At 39.6% G+C, this 21,632-nt stretch overlaps 1 protein-coding gene across 1 annotated transcript in view; it reads left to right on the top strand.

Moving 5' to 3' along the window:
- The window catches only part of MBD2 (methyl-CpG binding domain protein 2), a 75,003-nt gene that overhangs the window by 43,984 nt on the left and 9,387 nt on the right, over nucleotides 1–21,632 (top strand). The window contains exon 5 of the mRNA XM_006837562.1: nucleotides 19,858–19,948. Coding sequence (XP_006837625.1) covers nucleotides 19,858–19,948 — 91 coding nt within the window. The remainder of the gene's footprint in view (nucleotides 1–19,857; nucleotides 19,949–21,632) is intronic.

The following is a 21,632-nucleotide window of genomic DNA, read 5'->3' as shown; positions in this document are numbered from 1 at the left end:
ACCTTTCCATTTACATTTCCTTTTCAGTAAGTTCCTCAAGTGTCATCTCTAGACTTCATAACAGATTGGGCCAACACTTTAGAAGAAATTACATAAGGAAATTCAGTTCCCACATCCTCTGTAGTGTTTTTTCCTCTTCAGGTGAGCCAGGAAAACAGAAGATAGTTGGAGCCACATTGTATCAGCATCTTGCTATAGATGCCTCAAGATTTGAAGTTCTAAACTTGCTTTACTACTGGTCCCAAAGAGGTTCAACAGGGCCATGGAAGTGTATCACATCCACTCTGAAAGATGTGTACCTACATGTGCCTTTTAGGTTCTTGTCATCACTTAGGTTTTCTTTGGGCCATTCAACTTTCTGTGTGAGGTTTTCCCCGTCTGTTTCCCTCTTCTACCTAGTGACAGTCCGTAAACCCTCAGGAGTTGTAGCATCGACACTATACTAGGAAGCAAATTCTGTCATTCTGAACTTAGCTCACCTTGAGAAGGCCTTCCCATGGTTGTATTCTTTTGCAAATACTGTCAGAAATCTTGAACAGCTTTGTCTTTTGAATTTTTGGCGATTTAAAAATCATTTCCTCATGAAAAATTTTAAATTAATTTTTATGGTTGAAAACATGTAATTGGATAAGATAGGTTGCTTTAAAATGTCGCAAAGAGAAAGCAAGTGGAATATAATCTTTGAAAGCACTACTCTATATGGGAATCGCGAGTTGTCTTACTGAGCACAGAGAGTAGTTAATAGATTTTATCATCGTCTCTTCTTTGCCAAATCATTATCAATGCAGTCTATGAGCCCACAGCTTAAAGACCAATTGAGTAGCAAGTTTCACACATTTTAGCAGTAATTTATTTTCTGTATGTAAATCCAGTTACAGATTTTTAAAAACTGTAGCCATTATATTTACTAGTTGTCTGTGGCGCTGTAGGATAAGCACTAGATCTTAAAGTCGGTTTGATCTGCAAGGTTGTTGGTTCAAACTCATCAGCTGCTCCTATGAGACGTTGGTTCAAACCTATCAGCGTCACTATGAGTCAGAACTGACTCGACGACATTTAACAACAACCACCTAGCTATAGATACATTGGTAACTTTATATATTGAAATAACTAGAGTTACTCCTGTTGTTCACATCGACCTTGCAGTCTAGTGCATTCGCCTGCATTAAAGAGGAGTTTCGTTTTCCCCCCTTTTATTAAGAGAGCCTTCTCAAATGAGAAGAATATTTCAAAGAATGAAGTCCCATTCCTTTGTACTTTCCAGAAAACTTAGGCCATTTTAGTCCAGATCTTCTGGAGATTTAATCTTCCTTTTAGCTTATATGGACAGGGGGTGTTAAAGGTATTCAGCAGGTTCCTTCTCTGAATGCTTGAGCTGTTTTTCTCTTTATCCTTCTGTCACCTGACAAGTTGTGCTGGATGCTTTTGCTGTACTAAGTCCTTGTTGTCTTTCCCCTTCTCTATCTCCCAGATAAGAATTGAAGGAACACTTGATTACTTTCTCACCAGTAGGACCTGTCATTATTCAAGAGTACATTCTGCAAATGGAGGAAATAGTAGGGAGACAATTTTCCTTGCTATTAATGTTTTAAAATCATGAGCTATCATCCCAATTGTGCCAATCTGGATTTGGGTTTTTAAGCAAAGGTATTGGTTTCAATTCTGTTTTGACAGAATTGCTAATGAGCTTTTAGGTTGTTGTTGTTGTTGTATGCCGTTGAGTCACTTCTGACTCATACCAACCGTTTCCAAGAGCAGCTGGTGGATTTGAACTCCTGACATTGAGGCTCCCAGTCTAGTTTTTACCCTACAGCATTACACCAGGTTATTAACGGTAGTTGGCAAAAATTCAGAGGCTAAAGTGACTTTTTTGATGTTGCTACATTTTGCTTAGATTTACTGAATTAGAAATGGAATTAGATTGGGAATTTAAATTGCCAAATAAGATATTCCTTGCAAAGCATTTATGTTTGAGGACTAGAACTAGGTTTCTGGATCTTAATCTAAGCTGTGTCTCGAAAAGGTGTGATTAAATGAGTAGCACTCTAATAAGTAAATAATTATGCCTTGTGTAATGAACATCTGATGCCTGGTTGTTATAAAGCAGCCTAATTTGAATTTTCTAAAATATACAAATGAGTAATGTCTAATGTCCTGATTTCTTTGTAATAACTTAGCTTTAAAGATGCAAATTATCATACGTGAAAGAAAATGTCTTTTAAACAGAATTCAGCAGAGATTTCTGCCTATAACGTAGTGGTTACGAATCGGGCTGTGAACCACAAGGTCAGCAGTTTGAAAATACCAGCCGCTCCGCGGGAGAAAGATGAGGCTTTCCGCTCCTGTACAGATTTACAGCCTCGGAAACCCTATACAGGGTCGCTATGGGTCGGAACCGACTCGACGGCACTTAACAACAACAACAACAATATAAACTATAAGGTAGAGATGGGAGTTGTAAAACCTTTTGATTGTTTTGTTATTGCTAAGTGCCATCAAGTCAGTTGTGACTTGCAGTGACCCTATATAGGGCTCCCAAGGAGCAGCTGATTAGCCATACAGTGTTTACCCTACAGCTCCACAATATGGATTTATATACTGTTAGCATGTTTTACTAGATCAGAAACCAAACCTGCAGCTGGTAGAGATGGAATTCCACCAACTATCAGACTCTGTTAGTCCAAACAGCAGGTTCATCAGCATGACCCTCATCAGACAAACACATAAAGCACATCCAAGACTATTGTTAATCTAATTGAATTGTGATGTTGCGGTAAGTAATGGGTATCTTTCTTAGCTTACTCCTTTCAATACATGAAGAACTTACACTTCTGTTTCTTTCTTTGTTCTTTGATGCTGTCATCGTAGATACATTCTGACCTCTTGACGATAGCGTTCTCTCTTTTTCCCTCAAAGCAACGAAGCCTAATCCTTGAAATATGACTTCTTGCTTTTCTCCTTGAAATATGACTTCTTGCTTTTAATTATTAGGTTATAGCGTACTGTAGGTGTTTTTTATAGTCTTGGAAACTAGTTGCAGTTCTTATAGAATATTTACTTTTTGCTGGGAGTAAAATTTTAAAGTTATTGAAAAAGGGGTTTGAATAGTGCATGTAAATCTAGATATTTTTCCTTTATGGCTTACGAATTCTCCTTTCAAAAGGTAGGAATCTTCCTTTACTTCCTTCCAGAAGTCAACCTTTTCTTCTAGAATAACTCTTTTAAAATATATTATAAGAAACTTCACAAATGAATGGTACCATTTTAAAACGGGTGCATTTTGAAGACATTGTTGTATGCAAAGCTTGTAAAAGATTTCATTATTCACTTATTGTCACCTAGAACATCACTGTTTATTCCAGAAATTTCAGCATTTCCTTCCTTCTGATCTCTGGCAGTTATTTCAGAATGGTCTCACTATATTTTGATGATTGAGAAAGGCGTACACTTGACCACCGAGTCTCACAGAAGACTCTTCTCTGGACAGACAAATATACTGGCAGGGGAAGGAAGGAGGGGTCAAGACAGCCTTGAGGTTTCTAGTTTGTTTGAGTCCATAGATGACATGTTGTTGTAAGCTACTGAAAAGCATTATTCTACTGATGGGGGAAAGATGGTATACAAATGTGTCAAATACATGGCCTAGACTGGTGCTTTCGATGTTCAAGAAGGGCCAGGTGACTGTGGCTAGGAGGTCTGCAGGGCGGAATCTTTAGGAAAGATATGAGGCAGATGCTAGACTGTGAAGCGGGAGCCGATGATGGTTCACGCTGTCAAGGGTTGCCGTAGAGTCATCTTAAAGGAATTGTAAAAAATGTTATCATTTGGGACAGACAAAGCAAAACCAAAAACCTCATGATTTCTTCCCTTCTGTACAGCCACAAGAGCGTATTCATTTAGAATTTGAGATATTTTCTTTCAGTGTTTGTAATGCAGGAGACTTGGTGGCACAATGGCTAAATCACTACAGATGGTGTTATTATGCTGAAAACCCTTTAGTGCCTTCTCTCTGTTTTTAGGGTTAAGTCAGAACACCTTTACGGTGACTTACAAAGCCCTTCCTGATAGAGCTTTTACTCATCTCTCAGGCCTCACTTTCTTCTCTTGGTCAGCACTTGAATCACGTGAACCATTGTCAGCTTTTTCTCACCCTCACCCCAGTCACTGATCCTTTATTTATTCTTGCTTTGCCCTGATCTATCTTGGTCTACTTCTCACTCATCCCTCATGTCTGAACTTAGATGTCACTTCATCAAGTCTAGGCTTAGAGACCCTCCTTAGTGTTGTACTGTCTGGTTCTCTGAGGATAGCTGAATTACAGTAAATCATTGCTTTATCCACAGTGTCTCTAGGCCTCTATTATGACCAGGGCTTATGTATGCTTATTGAAGTAATTTTTTCAGTCACTCACAGGTTATTGATCCCTCAATCTGTGCCAGACGCTGTTCTAAGTGGTGGGGATATTAGTGGAATCAAAGCAAGTCCCTGCTGTCGTGGAACTTACCTTCTAGCGGGACAGAGAAAGTCAAGCAAACAAATGCGTATATAATTTATTATGGTGTGATAGTCCTGGTGTGGTGCTGTAAGAGAAGGACTAGACTGCTAACCTCAAAGTTTGTGGTTCATACTCACCAGTCACTGCTCAGGAACCTTATACAGGATGACTTTGAGCCAAAACTGACTCGACAGCTCCACAGCAACATGTTGTAATAAGTACAATGAACATAAAAGCAGAGGAAGGAGAGAATGCGTGATCTGAAAGGCAGAGGAGTAAGGGGACACTGTTCTAGACAGAGGTAATCAATCTGACTATTGCATTTAGTCTGAAGACTCATTTAAGGTTAGGAGACCATTGAGGAAACTGAGGAAGTTAGGATATGAGTGGTAAGGGCCTGTTTTATATTTTAATTAACAGTGTTTTGTGGACTGATCAGTTGAACTTGTGAGAAAAGTCTTAGAATTTAGCTGTCTGTGACAGTGATGTCTTTGACAGGAATAGGGAAAGTCCTGATGTGGTGCTGTAGGATATACACTGGACTACTAACCCCAAGATCAGTGGTTCAAACCCACCAGCTGCTCCTCGGAAACGCTATACAGGATCGCTATGACTTGGAACAGACGTGATAGCAATTAACAAGTTCAGTGTTTGGTTTTTAAAATAATAAAATATGAATTTGAGTATTAGGAAATTTTATTCCTAAATATAAATTAGGAAATTATATTCTTAAAGCAATTGTGGACTAGCCATGTAGTAAAACATGATTGGTTGGACCCAAGAGAGAAAACCAGTTTGGAGTTTTAAGCTTAACCAGGGGTGATGGGGGAAAGAGTTGCAACTGAAACATGTGAATTAAACAAAATTACTGAATGCAGAGGTTATGGATTCATAACCTCTGACCAACATGCATTTTCGTAGTCTATTTAAAATATGACAGCTATCATATAGGAGAATCCCTAAAATTAAAAAATATTTCTCTTTATCAAACTAAAATAGGAATATAGAATATAGAAACGAATCAAGTAGTAATAAATGTGCTGTTTTTCAAAAAAGTAGTCTCCAACTTTTTATGTCTTCTAAGATAAGCACTCGACAACAAGGTTGGTTTGAACCACAGGGTTGGCAGTTCAAACTCACCAGCCGCTCCTCAGAAACCGTATACAGGGTCGCTGTGAGTTAGAACGTACTTGAAGGCACATAACAACAACAACAATACGTCTCATTCCTAGAAATATTTACTCTCAATTTTGGTCATTTTCCTTTGTAACTCTCGCCATATTTCTAAGTAGCATACTTGTTTACTTGTTAATTTTTGACATTATTTCTTGACATCTCACAATGGAAGAAGAGTGTTAGTTCTCTTTGCTCTCACACTTGCAACATAGCTGTGTCCCAGTTTTGGTTAAATAAGTGATCTAGTCAGAGTTTGCATTGTAATAACTGAAGGTATTCATGGGGAGTCCTAGTGTGACACTGTAGGATGAGACCAGGACTGCAAGGCCATTTTGAACCACAAGGTCATTGGTTGCTATGAGTTGGAAATATGATTCCACAGCACTTAACGACAAATAGCATAGTGGTTACGAATCGGGCTGCAAACCGCAAGGTCAACAGTTCGAAACTACCAGCTGTTCTGCCAGAGAAAGATGAGACGTTCTGCTCCAGTAAAGATTTACAGCCTCAGAAACCCTGTTGTTGTTGTTGTTAAGTGCCGTCGAGTCGTTTCCGACCCATAGTGACCCTGTACAGGGTTTCCGAGGCTGTAAATCTTTACGGGAGCAGAACGCCTCATCTTTCTCCCGCGGAACAGCTGGTAGTTTCAAACTGCTGGCCTTAAGGTTTGCAGCCCGATTTGTAACCACTGTGCTACCAGTGTACAGGGTCACTATTGGTCGGAACCGACTCCACAGCCCATAACAACAACAACAGTAGGGTCACAATGAGTCGGAACCGACTCCACGGCACACAGCATCATCATCATCAGGGCAAACAGGGCAAACCAGTCACTACTGCTTTCTTCCATAACTCTTTGTTGTTGTTTTAAAGCTTAGTAATTATATGCTTGATTTTCTTTATATGTATCTATAATATTTCATATTACTCTTAACATTTCTGCCAAATGCTCTTCAACAGTATCAGCCGGAAGCCATGGGGTTTGTCCTTAGGATTTTCCTGGACCTGTTTCTGCTCCCATTCCAGTCTGAATTACTTCCTTGGTCTTGCTCTGCAGCTACAGCCCTGGCCTTAATTTGTTGTTCTGTGTTGGAGTTTGTCTTCTGAATTCCTGCTTTCTGATTTATCATGCTCCTTCAATGTATAGTATAATCTCTAGTAGCTTTCAAGTAAACTAGAATAGGAGGTAAATTTTTGAGAATTTGCCCATTAGAACTAACATTGTTCTACCTAAACACAGTCGAGTATGTCCAGGTTTAGATTCCTAGATTTAAAATAAGAGTTTCTTAGAGTTTTGAAAGCTTGGCTTCGTTGTCCTCTAGCTACAGGGTTGCTGAGGAAATGTCCAATGCCAGGCTGAATCTCTGTTCTTTTTATTAATGACTTTTTTTCTTTCTTCAAAAGTGTTCAGTCTCATCTTTTTATCTATGGTGTTGTAAAATTTGCTGCTAATTGCTTTGTAAGTGTTTATGGTTTTTTTTTTTTTTTTGTTGTTGTTGTTTTTTTCTTTTTTCCATAAATAGTCTCAGAAACCCTGTATAGGGTTGCTATGACTTGGAATCAACTTGATGAAAGTGGGTTTGGTTTTTTATTTTTATTATTTTTTAGATGGAAGGTGGGTTGAGGTATTGGGAGGACCCAGTCTGGGCATGCACTTTTCCCCATGGGAATTCAGACCCTATTTTGTCTCTAAATTTATTGATAAGATAGTGTTTATCCTATAGGAATTAATTTAAAGGATTATACTTTTTCTTGAAATTTTTGCCTGGAAGTAATCTTCTTTGTAACCCTCTCAGGACCTTTGCTTTTTTATATCGACATTTGGTTGCTGTTTCTCTGCTCTCTATGGTGTGTCCTTCGGAATCTTTTTGATTTTAGTTGTTTGTTTTTTTTTTCATGAAATGTATAGCTGAGTTTTGTTTTTCCAAGTCATCTGAGGGTCTCTCTGTGTGTCTCTTTTTCTCTTATAGGTGAGGTTACCATTATATTTATTGATATCACAGATATGTTTGGTCTTAACCCTATCATTGCATTTATATTCTAATTTTGTTGTCATTTTTAGGTATTTTAGTTTTAGCTTTGTGGTCTGGGTTTTCCATTTAAATGCTTACCTCTGATAATTTGGAGGATTTTATGATTTTAGTTCTACTGGTTGCTTAGTATAAGATTTTAAGTATGAGGGTGAATCAAAAATTATCTACACTCAGGTTATATTAAAATGCCTGTTCCTGTCTATGGCCAATGGTAACATTAAGCATTCACCTGAAATGATTCTGTTCAACAGATGAATGACAGTGGATTAGGTGACAGAGCATTTGCAAATCAGTCGTGGCTCTGCCTGGGAAGTAATCTATGACACACTTGACTTTCAAAAAGTTTGTGTGAGATGAGTACTGAAACAACTCACAGAAGAGCATAAACAGAAGTGTTTTAACAGCTGCAAACAGACTTTGGATTAATACTCATAGGAAGGTAAAGGTTTCTTTAAAAAAACCTTTACTGGTGACGAGACTTGGATTCATTACTATGATCCTGAGAATAAACGGCAGAGTATGGAATGGAAGCATCCTCAGTCTCTGACCAAGGAAAAGTTCAAAAGCCAACCATCAGCTGGAAACTTGATGCCTATACCTGCGATATGCAGATGATACAACCTTGCTTGCTGAAAGTGAAGAGGACTTGAAACATTTACTGATGAAGATCAAAGAGCACAGCCTTCGGTATGGATTGCATCTCAATGTCAGGAAAACAAAAATCCTCACCACTGGACCAATAAACAACATTCTTAACAATGGAGAAGAGATTGAAGTTGTCAAGGACTTCATTCTTCTTGGATCAACTATCAACACTCGCGGAAGCAGCAATCAAGAGATCAGACAACGTATTGCACTGGGCAAATCTGCTGCACAGGAACTTTTTAAAGTGAAGAACAGAGATGTCAGCTTGAGGACTAAGGTGCGCCTGACCCAAGCCATGGTATTTTCAATAACCTCATATGGATGCGAAAGCTGGACAGTGAATAAGGAAGATCGTAGAAGAATTGATACCTTTGAGTTGTGGTGTTGGAGGAGAATACTGAAAGTGCCATGGACTGCCAAAAGAACCAATAGATCTATTTTAGAAGAAGTGCAGCCAGAGTGCTCCTTGGAGACCAGGATGGCTAAGCTTCGTCTCTCCTACTTTGGACATATTATCAGGAGGGAACAGTCACTGGAGAAGGATGTCATGCTGGGTAAGGTGGAGGGTCAGAGAAAAAGAGGAAGACCCCCAAGGAGATGGATCAGCCAGGTGGCATCATTGATGGTGTCAAGTGTGGCAGCGGTAGTGAGGTTGGCCCAGGATCGGACATTGTTTCGTTCTGCTGTGCATGGGGTCGCTATGAGTCAGTTCCGACTTGATGGCACCTGACAACTACAACATACATGTTTTTGGTATTCTCTATTTTCATCCAAGATCTGTCTGACATTAACAATGATATCTGAATATATTCTTCTGAATCTGATTTGAATATCTGACAGTCCACTTTTGCTGTACTACTACAACTGTTTTTTAATTATCTCCAGCATAGTTTTACTTGCATGTGATATTAATGATATTGTATAATTTCTCCATTCTATAGCCTCACCTTTCTTTGGAATAGGCACGGATATGGATGTTTTTTAGTCAGCTGACCAGCTAGTGCTCTTCGAAATTTCTTGATACAGAGGAGCACACAGTCTCAGCATTGCATCCATTTGTTGGGACATTTCAGTTGGCATTTTATCAATCCCTGGAGCCTTTTTTTTTTTTTTTAAACCAATGCCTTCAGTGCTGTTTGTACGTCTTCCTTCAGTGCCATCAGTTCTTTCTTCTCTCATTTTTTTTTTTTTTTTTTGAAGGATAAGGATTGGGCTAGATTAAGGAATAAGGCTTGCTCTAGTTTTTAGGGTTACACTTCAGTTTGTTGTTGTTAAGTGCTGTGGAGTCAGGTCAGACTCACAGCGGGCCTATCTAGGGTTTCCAAAGAGTGGCTTTGTGAGTTTGAGCCACCGACCTTGCAGTCTCATTGCATTATTTTGCACCACCACAGGTTTAACCTTATTTATTTTATTTTCTCTCGAAATCTACTTGGTTTTTCTCTTCATTTGGAAGTTCTGTAACTACTCTTTTTAACTTTGTTTGTTGTTGCAACTTTATCCTCTGGTTCTCTGTTTTCAACTTTGTAGGTGTATTTTTCTTTGAATATTTTCGTGTCTGGGTTCAGTCTAGGTGGTTTTGTCATGGGGATGACATGTCGGGTCTCAGGCTGTCTGCTGTTGTTAGTTCTCCATCAAAAGAACTCCCTTTAGTATTTTTTGTAAGCCTGGTCTGGTTTTTAAAAATTCTTTTCATTTCTATTTTTCTGAAAATGAGTTCATTTATTAGGTCATATCGCCTGGGCAGTTTTACTAGATCTAGAATTCCTGGTTGACAGTTTTTTTTCTCTCTCAGAGTTTTATATTTGTCATTCCAGTGTTGTCGTCGTCATCTTCTTTTTTTTTTTATTCATCTTCCTTTTTTCCAATGTCTCCTTGAACGCGTAGTTTCTGTTTAAAAAAATCAGAGTTTTGTCTTACTAGTTTTTCTTTGTAGTCAACTTTTTGTTTTTCCTGAGCTGCTCTCCAACTTCTTTTCTTGTCTTTTATTTTGAAGTTTGATTATAATATGACTTGGTGTTCTTGCAAAAGAAGCCAAAAAGGTCTGTTAGCTTCTTGAAGGGTTGTCTTCCTGCCTTTTATGATGCTAGGGAACTTCTCTTCCAACAATTGTTGGACAATTTTGTCTGTTCTTTTGTTGTTTTGTTTTTGAGTCTCTCTCTGTTTTGGAATTCTGATCACATGTAAGTTAGTCTTGATATTATTCCACACAAATTTTAGTCTTTCTTTGGATTTTTTTGCTCTTTTTTTCTGATTGTTCTTCTATCAGATGAACATTGAGAGATTTTTCTTTAAGCTCAGATATTTGGGCTTAATGACAATTCTACTTCTTTGTCTTCTCAGTGTATTACCTAATTCGAAATCTAGTGTCAATCATCGGGCTTTCTGATTGCTGTTTTTATGTGGTTACCATTTTTCCTTTATTTTGTCAGTTTGTTTCCTGAATTCTTCTAAAGTTCTGTCCACGTTTTCCTTGATTTTACTGCAGTTTTCTTGATTATTCTTTCAAGTTGTTGAAGTTGCCTTATTAGCATTCTTTCAAATTTCTTATCAGGTAGTTCTGGATACCATTTCTGGTGTCACATATTCTGACTATATTTTTGTCACTTGTTTTAGGCACTTTGTCTTGTTTGTGTAGTTTGAAATTGCTTTCTCTGAGACATTGTGATTTGATAGATGATTGTACATTGGTGTGTTCTCAGGCACTCACTACCTGTCTTCTGAGAGACAAAAAGTGTGAGTGTAGTTAGTTCTCTGTTTACTGTTTATCTAGCATAGTTCTTGTTGGCTTTATGTGCCTCCAGGTGCAGGGGTGCTATGCCCTGTGCCCAACCCCAGGAAGAGCAGAGCACACACAGAAGTGAATACCACTGGTTGCTGGACTGATTACTAGGAGGGCATGAGAACAAGGGAGAACTGTACCCCCTTGCCGCCATCCTCCAGCAGTAGCATGTGCCTGCAGGCTGCTGTATTGACAGCCCCTCACAGAAGCCCAAGATGGCAGTGCCACTCCATGTCAGCCCACAGTTCGCCCATGTTTCTTCTCTCTGGCATCGCTTGCTCAACTTCATCTTCCAGTCAGCACTCAGTGCACCTCTCTCTCCTGTCTCTCAGATTCTCAGGGTTCCAGCATCACCAGCTGTGTTTGTTTCACTTGGTCTCCTGTGTCTTTGGTGCAGAGGGTAGACTCAGTGCATTTGCCTACTCTACTACCTAGTAACATCAGTTCTTGATCATACCTACTGAAATTGTTGAACCTCAACTGATTCTTTTTTCCTCCCTTATTTCTTTTTTAAATTGTGAGTTAGGTGAAGGTTTACAGAGCTGACCAGTTTTCTGTTTAATTCATATACATTTTGTTTCATTTCATTGATTACAATTCCCACAGTGTAACACCATTTATCTGACTTCTCTTCATGTTTTCTGTTTCCATTTCTCCTTCTTTCCTTACCCTTTTGAACTTTGTCCTTGGGAAATGCTGCCCTTCTAATACAAAATGTCTGATGATTCTAACATGTGCATAGTGTTCCTGTTCCCCTTATAGGCCTTGTCTATTGTTTGGCTGAATGTTGAACCACAGGAGTGAATTCATTTTTAGGCCAGTCTCTATCTGACCAGTAAGCTTCGTCTTGTTTTTTAAAGTGAGTCTTGTTACCTATTTTTCTACCACTCTATCCAGGATGTAATGTTGTGATCCCTTTCAGAGCCTTTGGTAGTGGTAGCGGGGCACCACCTACTTCTTCTGGACTGCTGTTCCCCTGGGCCATTAATCCACTGGACTAATTGTGTCCATCTGTTGTCCAGATGGGGAGAGACTTATAGTTGCACCTTACATGGTTGCTCACCAGCTTTTAAGACCCTAGTGACCAGTTGTTTTTGGGATAGTGGTTTTTTTTTGTTTTTTTGTTTTTTTTTTTTAATTTATTTAAATGCTTTCCTCATCGTTTATTTTTTTGCTCAAGTTAATATTATTGTTACATGTTGTTGAGTCAGTTCCAACTCATAGCAACACTATATTGGGTTTCCAATGAGCAGTTGGCAGATTTGAACTGTCGACCTTGCAGTGCTTGTCTTACAGTTCCACACCAGTATTCCTTTTTGCTTACAGAAGCCTTCAGTTTTGCAGTGTGTAGCTTAAAGTTTTTCTTCAATTCTGTCAGCTTGAGAAATGCTGAGCGTGTTTTTCTCCCTTGGTTTTTAAACTCCAGGTCCTTATACATTTCTTTATAGAACTTTACTTTGCCATCTCAAGCAGCCCTTTGAAGTCTTCTGCTCAACTGTTTTACATCATCATTTCTGCCTTTGGCTTTAGTTACTCTTCATTCAAGAATGCTCTTCTGGATCCGTTTTAGCTTCTTTTTCCCCTTGTCTTTTTAATGACCTTTTGCTTTCTTCAAATGTGAGATCCTTGATGTCTTCCCACACTCACCTACTCTTCGGTCATTAATGTTCAATATGTCACATCTATTCTTGAGTTGGTCTTTAAATTCAGGTAAAATATTTTGCTCTTGTGCACTTGTTTGAATTTTCTTTATCTTTAACTTGAACTTGTATATGCACAATTGATGATTTGTTCAGCAGTCGACCCCTGGCCTTGTTCTGACCAGTGATACTGAGCTTCTCCCTAGTCTTTCTACCATGTATTTGAATTGATTGCTGTGCATTCTAACTGCTGAGGTCTGCATATACCGTCACCTTATGATTTTGAAAAATGGTATTTCCAATGACTAAGTCATTGTTCTTGCAAGATTCTGTCATGAGACCTTCTACGTTGTTTCTGTCACCAAGGGCATATTTTCTAAAATGCACTGAACTGCAAGGTTGGTTTGAACCACAAGGTTGGCAGTTCAAACTCACCAGCCAGTCCATGGAAACCCTGTGCAGGATCACTGTGAGTCAGAACTGACTCCATAGCACTTAACAAAAACAAAAACAATCCTTTGTTTCCAATTTTCACATTCTAATCACCAGTAATTATCTTGATAAAATGTTTGATCAATTTTCAGACTGCAGAAGTTGGTAAAAATCTTTCATTTCTTCGTCTTTGGTATTAGTGGTTGATTGGTGCATTCATTTGAATAGCCGTGGTGTTAATTGGTTTTCCCTTGTATGCATGTAGATATTACCCTATCACTGATAGTGTTATATTTCAGGATAGATCTTGAAATCAGGAATTAATTACACTATTGAAATTGGTTTCAAAACATTTTCTGAAGGACATATCTTCTAACAACCAACTATTAATAGTTCCCTACTAGAGATCAAAGTTTCTGCAACTGGATAAGCTTTAAAGTAATTAATGCGTCTTCAGCATCTTACATTGTTGATTATGTTGAGGGAGTTGTGCGGACTTCTTAAAAAATCAGACATGCTTCATAAAGCGTTCAGTCTGTAGAGGAAAATAAACACTGAACAAACAGTTCCAAGTATGCTGGAACAAAGGTAGTGGGGCAGCATACGTCAGTCAGCCCCTGTGTGGACGTATGTGTCAGTGAGAATATTCTGATCATAACTGTCTCTTTGTGGGAATTGACTCTGAAACACTTCTTAGGAATAATGACTCAGTACTTTGATTCTGTGGTCATCTTAGGACAGTCTTGGCTTTTCAGAACGACTTGAACACTTTGTGTAAGTATAGAGAGTTTTCAGGCCAAAATTCAGAGTTTCAGTTATGGCACACACACCACTATCCTGATTAAGTCTGTGTTTACCTTTTACAAAGTTCAGTCTACCTTCTTCTTTCTTTTGCTTGAACAACACATCACGCTGGAGTTTGCACAGCCACCTGAATCAGATTTTCCCTTGATGGGCCCAACAATTTTCTCATCATTATCTAAGCCTTCTTGGTAGGGTGTCCTGACAGAAGAAGGGAGGAGCTTATGTTATACTTTTGACGTTTGTAAGCCATGGTTCTTTAAGTTGTGCTTTTGTTTTGCCAACCATAGCTAGACAATTGAGATATTCTGTGGGCTTAATTTGAAATGGAGCAACTATAGATTGGACAGTGAATCAATTCTGAGCAAGAAGCATAGTTCATCTGTGTCGCTCTAACCCAGTGTCCTGCATGTGAAACTTTTCACAGGTCAGTGAATGTGATGTGCACAGTTTCTGGACTTAACTTTCAGCTACAAATATCTGACAAGACCCCGTTGTTCTTTGATTAAACTTGGTAAAGACCTCCAGAAAGGGACTACGATGTTACTGAATTTTTGAAATTGTAACATTGAACCAAACAAAGCAAACCTATTGCCATCAAATTGATTCCAAGTTATAGGGACCACACAGAGGGTTTCTGAGACTGTAAATCTTTATGGGAGCAGACAGTATCATCTTTCTCCCACAGTGGCTGGTGGGTTTGAACCACTGGTCTTGGGGTTAGCAGCCCAATACTTAACCACAGTACCACCAGGGCTACTTCTGAATAATTCCGTGAAGAACTTGTATTTTCAAAGAACGTATGCATATTTTATCAGTGTTTTGGTAACCTTTTTGAGATAGAGCAGTTACTAATATTTCCATTTTCAGTAGTGAAAAACATGCAAAGGGATTGAATGACAAGTCTAGGATGGCAAATATATTTAATTGTTAGGTCAGGTCTAAGCATTTTGCTTGTGAGCCATGCTCTTTACCCCATATTCCCTCTACTTACACAGATGTATTCAACAAACATCTGAGGACCAACTAGCTGTTTAGCATCATAGAATGATGTTCAGGCTAAAACTCTTAAAACGATGAGATTTTAAGACAACTTTGGTTTTTCTATTTTTCAAAGTATTAACACTTTTGTCCTTGTACATTTTAAAAGGTACTATATCATCTGTCTTATATATTTAAAAAAAATTTTTTCCCAATGGGAAAAAAAGAAAAGTGCTTATAGTCTTGTTTCCTTGACAACTACTGTTAGCAGTGACAATGTGTTGCTTAATGTTAGTAGAGAAGATAGCACCATGCAAAGAATTATCATAGGAGCCCTCAACTTTCATTAGTACACCGGCCTTCGGTGACTGGAACAGTAAAGGAGGGAAAAGGGGACTTAGTTTAGGAATTGGATTTGGTAATTAGAAGGTTACAGTGACCTTGGGCAGATCAGTGTGAACATAATGGTAAGGGCAGAGCTTGGGTTACAAGGAAAAGAATGAGTGCCAGGTGAGGAAATGATAGAGTTTCTCTACCAGTGGAAGGTGGAAGATTGAGGTGGTTTGAGGCAGAAAAGCAGTGTAGATCATTTAAGGTTGTGGGTGTTTGAGTGTGTTCATCACTTCAGGAAAATAAGGAGGGCAGAGGGATGGAAAATGTGAGAGAAGTTGATGGAGCAAGACCAAGAGGAGGCAGGATACGATGTGATAAGAGCACAGATGTAGGGATAATCTTAGAAAGGATGCCTGCTGCTCCAAGACAGGAGATGGGAACAAGGAAGGTTCAGATGGTGTGGGGAAGTCTGAGGTGGAAGGGAGATTCAGGACCCATAAACCTGAGCTGCTGACATATCTAGTTAGCTAGAGAGTCAATAGTTGAGTGTATGGTATTTAAAATAAGCAATAAGACCTAGGAGTTTAAATATTTAGATGAACTTCACTTTGTATGTCATTGTGTTCTATTGGAGATCATAATTTCAAAGCTTAAAGAAGATACATTTGTAGACAATATCTGAGGGCTAAAGTAAGTCTTAAATCTTTGTATGCTTTGGTTTGGTAAGATGCTTTTTCTGTGAACTTTTAGTTTAGTTTTGGCCCAGTCCTACTCATAGCTACATACTAAGACTCTATGGAAATCGACATCTCCCAGATGAACCTGCCCTGTTTAGTTGCTGTACCTGTACTTGAACACCTAAAGGCATTTTACGTTGAACTGTGACAGATTTGAGCACATGTGTGATTCCTGATGCTCTGATAAACAACAGTGCTCCTTCTAAAATTTGCACATATAGGTGCTTTCTAATTTATGGGTTATACGATAAAATCCGCATTTCCGCTGTTTGGCACTCTGTATATTCCAGCTGAAATAGTATTATAAACGGCACTAGCATCTCAGACCAGTCCATTAAAAAAACACTTTTTTCTTAAAAGGCAATTATTGTATGACCCTGTTTCTATCAGGAAATACTTGAAATTCAACTGCTAAGGGCATGAAATGTTTCTCCCCACTCCTATTTTTTCATACCTATCAGTATAACTGGATCCCTGTTTTCCCCTCCTCCACTCCCAGTTGTCTGGTAGTGAAAAAGAGCGACTAGCTCTAAGCCACTGGTAGTGGTTCTTAGAACTGCCAGGAAAGAGAAGCTGGCGTTAATGATGCCAGTGGAAGGGCCTCCTATTTCTGCTGAGAGATCTTGGCCCCTGTCACTTAAATTTCCCATTGTCTTTCTCTGGACCCGTGGTGCTCACCCAGTGCCCATCCCTCTGGACATCTGGTAGGGTCTGGAGATATTTTTTGCTTGTCACAGTTGGGATGATTGGATTGATGCTGCTGGCATCTAGTACACAGGGGCCAGAGATGCTGCCATATCCTACAATGTACAGGACAGCCCCATGAAAAGCATGGGCCAAGCTAGAATGTCAGTAATGTTTAGACTGAGGAACTCTGTTCTAGACCACTGCGCTGACTGGACGGTGTCCCCGTCTTCTTGATTCATTGAAGAATAGAAATGTAGTAATCCGTGTTTTTGATTCTCACCTATGTTCTATTCCTGAAGCGAGTTCAGAGCCTTTCTGATGTCTCCTAAGTTTCACTGTCACCACAGCATGGAAACAGACAGAGTAAAAATAAGCAAGAAATCTTAATGAAGAGTTAGTTATGTAATCCACTGGGCTTTACATAGAACGTGATTTCGACCCTTCTTGAACCTTCAGTCCACTCTTCCCCAATATGGTTTCTTCATCTCCTGTCTTGCGTTTTTCCTTACCTAGACTGTTCCTTAGGAGTCCTGGTGTGGTACTGTACAATAAGCACTCGACCACAAGGTTGGTTTTAACTGTAACGTTGGTGGCTCAAACTCACCAGCCACTCCTCTGAAAGGGTCACTATGAGTCAGAACCGATTCAATGGCACTTCACAACAACAACTGACCCTTTTTATTGTTCTTCCAAATGAGGACCAGCTGGCATGAACAGCCCTTAGCTAGTGGTTATTTTAAAAGGAATTAAGGAGAGGGTGCTTTGTACTACATAGATCCAACTAGAACTCTTTTTCTGTCACTGTCCTTTAAGATATTCACAGGGGGAGACTGTCACAGCATTTCCCTGAGTATTGCTGCACAGCAGAGATGGGGAGGGGTCCCTTCTCTACTCTTCCTCTCCTTCCTCCATGCCTCCAAGGCTGGCTTCATGGGGACGTGCCCTGTGTGGTGCACGAGACGAGCTCAGTGTCCACCAGCGTGTTATGCTTTTGCCATCTGAAACCTCTGAATAATTTGCGAGCAATTTCTTTTCATAAAGCCCATTTTCATTTTGCCCTTTGGTTGTTGTTTGTTTGGTGTCATTGGTTGAGTCGGTTCCAGCTCAGTAACCTTATGGACAGCAGAACGAGACCCTACCTGGTCCTGTGCCATCCTCACAGTTGTTAGGCTTGAGCCCATTGCTGCTGCATTGTGCCAATTCATCCTGTTGGGGGTCTTCCTCTTTTTTGTTGACCCTCCACTTTACCAAATATGATCTTCTCCTCCAGGGACTAGTCACTCCTTATCACCATCCTGGGTTCTAAGGAGCGAGCATTCTGGTTGTTTGTCTTCTTCCAGCACATTTTGTCCTGGGTCCTGCAGATTATGGAGCTGGTCCAGCCTATGCCAGTGCTCTCATTCAGCCTTGGGCCCCGGCGAGAGGCAATCTAGTTTGGACAAAATGGGGAAGGATGTTTAAATTCATCATTGCATCTATTACGGGTTGTCTTATAGAGTTGTGCTTTCCCTCCCACTAAACAGTAAACTTGTAGAGGTCAGGGCTTGTCATTTATCCTATTAACCATCCCTAATGCCCAGCATAGCACTTGGCATATAATGGTTACCCGAAGAACCTTTATTGAATTTGGTTTGATGCTCAAATTAGTTTTTTCCTAAACTGTATTATTTTGACTTCCCCCAAATGAGCTAAAATCTCTTTATAGTACATCTTAGTAAGCTCAGAGTTAAGGTGAATAGTAATAATATAGAATACAGGTGTGTATTTCTGTGTGGTTGTGAGGGTCGTGGGCTGTGATCCAAGTTCCTTCCTTATCCTCTTCTTTGGATATTCTTCATAAGGCAGGTTAAACAAATCCCTCACAGTTTAAATTAGATCCCCAGTAGTTAAGGAAAGACCACCCCAGTTGTATTATGGGTAGTTCTAATCCCAGTAAACAGATGTTGTCACTGAGCTCACTAAAGCGGCTGCGTTATTGATCCCCATCAGCCCTGGCTTCTGGCACTCCGTGGTAGATGAAGCATATGCAGCTGGGCCTTAATTGACAGTCCCTCCCATCTGCAGTCTTTCACACTGACCCTTTTCAGTACCCACTGTGTGACAGGCCTTGGGTTCCTGTTGAGTTTGGCTGACCTGTGATAAATGCCAAGCAAGCTAGAACAGATGAGACTCGAGGACAAGGCTGATGCCTCAGTTGTTGACTGGTGTATCCACAGGGCAAGCATTGCACATAATAGGAGCTCAGGACCTACTGTTGGATAGATGAATGGTCTTAGTGACATGGAATAGTGAGGAGAGAGAAGAAGGAATAAAACGAATCTAAAAATCTAACTCTTAACTGGTTTGGCCCATTCAATATTTGTATAAGTGACGGTGTGCCTCCATAGCACTGGGCAGTGTCAAGAGCTTCTCTGTGCCTGCACCAGTGCCAACAGTGATGACTTGTGGCCAGTGAGTGAGTATGGCAACCCACATCCTGTGCAGCAGGGAGAAAGTCACTTACGAGTGTGGGGTCCACTTTTACAAAGGCAGGGAAGTACGTAAGACAGTTTAGAAAGGGTTTTATGGAAGCACATTGCCACATCTTGCTCCTGTGGAGCGGCAGGTAGGTTTGAACCACAGACCTGTCAGTTAGCAGTGGATTGCTTTAACCATGACACCACCAGGGCTGCTTACTGTCTATATTTTTTTTAAAAAAATGCCCTTTTTTTTCCTCATGAAGTATGCTAAGGGGCTTTACTATCTTGAAAAAAGTACATATGTGGAGTACCTCTTTCCCTAATGATACTGGAGAAAGAATAATATGATTTTTCCCTCACAGATTATAACATCAAAATCTCATGCCAAATGAACCTTTGGAAATTAGAAATTACAGTTTTAGTATTGTAAGAGTGAGTAGGCTGCATATAGTAAGAAAACATGTTTTGTTTGAGTAATGTCATTTGAAAGAATTATGACCTGTAGAAATAATTCATGTTTGTAGTACCTTCCAGCTTTTCATATGGAAAAAAAATCAGGGAACTATTGAAATGGTTTAAATTTCATTATTTAACAGCATCGATGCACTACTTTCCTGTTTCAAGAATACGTCTATTAACATTACTGTTTTGCCTTGCAGCTTTTCTGGGAGAAGAGGCTACAAGGACTCAGTGCATCAGATGTAACAGAACAAATTATAAAAACCATGGAACTACCGAAAGGCCTTCAAGGTATTATCGAAGTTCAGTTGAGCAGATATTTATTAAGTACTTACTGTGTACAGTATTAGATGCTTTGGATTCAGAAGTGGCTGAGACATGGTCTTCTCTGGGGGACTTTATAGCTTGCTGAATGACAGCACTCTTGTTTTGGTAACCCCAGGGAAAATATACATGAAAAACTTACATATTGCAAGGATGCTTCAGCCCAGTGTGTTACCTGTGTAGAAATGTTGGCATACTTTAACTTCATATCATATAAGTTAACCCATAAAAACTCCACATCCCTGAGAAGCATCATTTTTAAAGTATTAGACCTCAGGCTGCTTTTACCAACAAATGAAGATGAGCAGCAGTATGTCCCAAGCTGCTTCCGTAAAACACCACCTGGTCCCGTCTCTCTCTTCCTTTGCTCAGAAGAACCACTAACAGCTCTGTTTCCACTCCTCTCTCCATGAAGTGCTGCTGCAAGTAGCAGTAGGAGCACAGTGCCTCTAGTTGGTCCAGTAACAGTGGCAGCGGCATCGGGGCTGGAAAACTCAGTCTGACTTGTCACACGAGGAGCTTCAAAACAACTGCTGGACACATCCCATGAGCTTTGAATTCCATTTTTCCGTGAACCTTTTGAAGCCCCTTTGTGTATGAACTCCACATCCCTGAGAATCCTTATGACCTTAGACTTCTGAATCTTGAGATCTTTTGGATTGCTCAAAAACCCTCATTCTAAATTATGGTTAGAGAGGTGCCTCATCCTCCCTTTTATGTTTTTGGAAATGAATTTTGTGTTAATTAGTTTAACAAATCACAGACTCCAGGCCTTGAATTACATGTGGCTGTGGGGTCTGGCTCTAGAGGTAGTCCAGATGTGCAGTGATCAATCCTGCCAGAGCCATTCTGTTACCTGTTTGACGTTGCTATACAAGCTGCACCCACTGCATGCTTGCCTTGAGATGTGTCTGGAAAGTCATGTTAAAAGCTGCTGGGAGAGGCTGCTCCAGAACCTGCAGGAGGTGCTATTACAGATCCCTGAGTTTATCACACCGCATGCTGTTATTCTATTAGACAAAGGACTCAAATCATTAAAATTGAATTGACCTTGCTTGAGGAGATGAAGCTGACTTTTAAAAAAGTGTGGTGGTGGTTGCATGCCACTGAATTGGTTCCCATTCACTGAATCGGTTCCCACTCAAATAGCATTGGTTCCGAGGCTATAAATCTTTACAGGAGCAGAAAGCCTCATCTTTCTACTGCAAAGTGACTGGTAGATTTGAACTGCTGGCCTTGCAGTTACCAACCCAGCTCATAATCCGCTATGCTACCAAGGCTCCTTTAAAAAGTATTGTACCTTGGAAAACGTATTTTAAAGTTATGTTAAGGTTTTATGAACGTGTTCAGTGATGACATTACTATTCTTTGCTGTTTATTCTTTGTTATATAGTACCTAGTGAGCACATAGGATGGTATTCTGTTACGTTATGCTAAGATTTTATTAACGTGTTCAGTGATGTCATGACTATTCTTTGCTGTTTATTTTTTGGTGTATATTAACTAGTAAGAACATACAGATGGTATTCTTTAAGTTATGGTAAGATTTTATTAACGTGTTCAGTGATGTCATTACTATTGTTTGCTGTTTACTCTTTGGTATCTAATAACTAGTAAGCACATACGATGGTATTCTGTTAAATTATGTTAA

The sequence above is a fragment of the Chrysochloris asiatica genome, unplaced genomic scaffold (assembly GCF_000296735.1).
Source record: "Chrysochloris asiatica unplaced genomic scaffold, ChrAsi1.0 scaffold00021, whole genome shotgun sequence".
Taxonomy (NCBI): Eukaryota; Metazoa; Chordata; class Mammalia; order Afrosoricida; family Chrysochloridae; genus Chrysochloris; species Chrysochloris asiatica.
This window is presented reverse-complemented; position numbering and strand designations above follow the sequence as displayed.